This window comes from Mus pahari, chromosome 6 (assembly GCF_900095145.1).
Source record: "Mus pahari chromosome 6, PAHARI_EIJ_v1.1, whole genome shotgun sequence".
Taxonomy (NCBI): Eukaryota; Metazoa; Chordata; class Mammalia; order Rodentia; family Muridae; genus Mus; species Mus pahari.
The window spans coordinates 83,872,835-83,875,579 of NC_034595.1; the positions used below are offsets into that span (position 1 = coordinate 83,872,835).

General features: G+C 49.4%; 1 protein-coding gene across 2 annotated transcripts in view; it reads right to left on the minus strand.

Annotated features, from left to right (window-relative positions):
• Nucleotides 1-2,745, minus strand: part of Fam76a (family with sequence similarity 76 member A) — a 24,578-nt gene extending 21,833 nt beyond the window's left edge. The window contains exons 1-2 of one of the 2 annotated variants that reach the window (XM_021200543.2): nucleotides 2,571-2,745; nucleotides 1,125-1,189 (exon numbers count right to left, since the gene is read on the minus strand). In XM_021200543.2, coding sequence (XP_021056202.1) covers nucleotides 1,125-1,189; nucleotides 2,571-2,651 — 146 coding nt within the window. In that variant the 5' untranslated portion in view covers nucleotides 2,652-2,745. The remainder of the gene's footprint in view (nucleotides 1-1,124; nucleotides 1,190-2,570) is intronic. The other variant, XM_021200541.2, reaches the window with a different exon arrangement.

Here is a 2,745-nt window from a genome sequence, read left to right on the forward strand (position 1 = left end):
GGGCTGGTGAGATGGCTCAGAGGTTAAGAGCACTGACTGCTCTTCCAGAGGTCCTGAGTTCAATTCCCAGCAACCACATGATGGCTCACAGCCATCTGTAATGAGATCTGATGCCCTATTCCGGTGTGTCTGAAGACAACAACTGCATACTCAAATAAAACAAATAAATCTTTTTTTTTTATTTTTAAAGGATGCTACAATTAATTACAGCCCTGTGTATACATGAAATATAAGTAGAAACTTTAAGAGAAAAATTCATCTATTTACATTATTTTTTTATTTTTGGAGAAAAACTTTTTCTGTGTAGCCCTGGCTAGACCAGGATGGCCTCAAATTCAGAGGTCAGCCTGCCTTTGCCCCCTGAGGGCTGGGGATAAAAACATGCACCAATACCACCTGGCTACATTTTTATTTTTTATTTATTTTTTAAATTAAATTAAAATTAATTAATTAATTAATTTGGTTTTTTCAAGAAAGGGTTTCTCTGTATATCCCTGGCTGTTCTGGAACTCACTCTGTAGACCTTGAACTCAGAAATCCACCTGCCTCCACCTCCCCCAAGTGCTGGGATTAAAGGGGTGCGCCACCACTGCCTGGCACTTTTTTTTTTTTGGTTTTTTGAGACAGGGTTTGTCTCAAACCTCAACTCACTTTGTAGACCAGGCTGGCCTTGAACTCAGAAATCCGCCTGCCTCTGCCTCCTGTGTGCTGGGGTTAAAGGTGTGTGCCACCATGCCCGGCCTTACTATTTTTTTAAAATGTGTGTCCTGTACATGTCTCTTCAGGTGCCCACAAAGACCGGAGGAGTCAGATTTCCCTGGAAGTAAAATTTACAAGGAATCTGCTAAGAGTGTCTCGCTTGAATTCTGGTCTTCTGGAAGAACTTAAGCACTTAAGAGCCAACAGGACTACCGGTATTAAAGAAGTGACTCACCACACCCAGAGCTGTTTACATTTCTCTATGCAGATGTGATGGTTCACAGTTTTAATCTCAGCCCTAGGGAGGTTGAAGATAAAGACTGTTCTCAAAATGAAAGCTAGCCTGGACTACCATCTCAAAAACAAAACAACCATCAACAAACGAGCAAGAGAAACAGAAATACTGAGATCAAGGAGGACGGTACCTCTCCTGCTGGTACTCGGTCCTGCAATAGGTGCACTTCACAACAGGGTGGGCAATCCGGCACTCCTGAAATGAGAGGGAAGCGTCTGAAAAGGGACAGCGGAGCACAAAGCCTGAATTCAGTAAGAAGCTGCAGTGGATATCAACTGTTGCTAGCAAGAGGCCTGGGTGAGTCATGTAGCTCTCTAGACCTTATTCCCTCCTCTATACATGCATCACTTCCCTGCTGTTGATGTGGGAGTAGGGCTCTGTATGAACTACTCATAGACTTTAAAACAAATATATCATGAATAAGCTCTAGATTGGCCGTTAGCTTTCTAGAGTCCAGCTGGATCCGTCTGCCATTGTGAGAGAGTGAGAAGGATCACTTGTGATACGAAGACAAAAGATTAAAGCTGTTTTGTTGATGGAACTTCCTTTAAAAAAATAAAAATAAAAATAAAGCCTTAGACGGAGCAGCAACAGTACACAACTTTAATCCCAGCATTTGGGAGCCAGAGGCGGTCAGATCTCTTGAGTTCAAAGACAGCCAGAGCTACAAGTTATAAGAGACCCTGCCTGGGAATCAAACAACAAAAACGTTTACATCAAAGCTTTTATGTCCAAAGGAGCCCTTAACACTATCTTTCAGATTCAGTAAACCCAAGTGGCTGAAGGAAATGGGCATCTTTGGGGGGGGGGGGCGCGGGGAGGTGAGCTACACACAGCGGACACACAGACACACACACTCTATCTGAAATATCTGAGGATCTGTCAACGGCAACTCCGCACGAGCTTGGAGACTTAACTGTTGCTCTCTTGAACAAATGAGGTGGGAGGAAGGAATAAATAAAAACGTTGGCATTTCAGGGGTTAAAAAATGCTTAGGGGTAGGAGGAAGGCTACCAATTAGAAGCTAAAAAGTCACCCTGCTCATGTGTTCCAAGACACTGTTGGGGTACTTTTTTCATTTTCCCTAATAAAGCCTTGCCACCTCTAACTTTGAGATTGGCTGAACAGTGCCCATCAAGTGTCCGAGTTCGAGACACTCCTCACAGGCAGAACCTGATTCCGGGGTTCAATCTCATCCAGGACAGGGGAATCTCTGGGCCCTCATTCTACACCCAAGACGACCAGAGCAGGGGAGAAGGCGGTCCAAGGGAATCTTCCCGGGGGCCAGTCGGGGACAAACGGGGGAGTCGCTGTCCCCTCCCGCGACCTCACCAGGTCGGAGAAGAAACCCCGGCGGTTGCTAAGCACCAGGACACGCCGGCTGCCAGGGCCTGGACTCGGCCCGGGGCTCCCCCACGTGCCCTGCAGTCCTCTGCGGGCCCGGCTCAGCTCCTCCGCAAAACGGGCCGGCCACACACTGCCCGAGGGGACCCCGGCAGCCGTCCTCGCCGGACCGAGTATTCCGAACCGCGCCCGGAGCGTCCCCAGCTCCCGGCCGCCGCCCCAGCCCGCGCACCTTGCACAGCTGCTGCCCCTGAGACAGCGCCTCGAAGGGGAAGCGCTGGTGGCACTTGGTGCAGGCGTACAGCGCCGCCATGTCCGGCCCGGGCCGTGCTCGCCGCCGCCCCTCCCGCCGGCCCGCCGCTGTATCTGACAGTCTCAGGCACAACCTGGCGGCGGCGGCCGGGCCG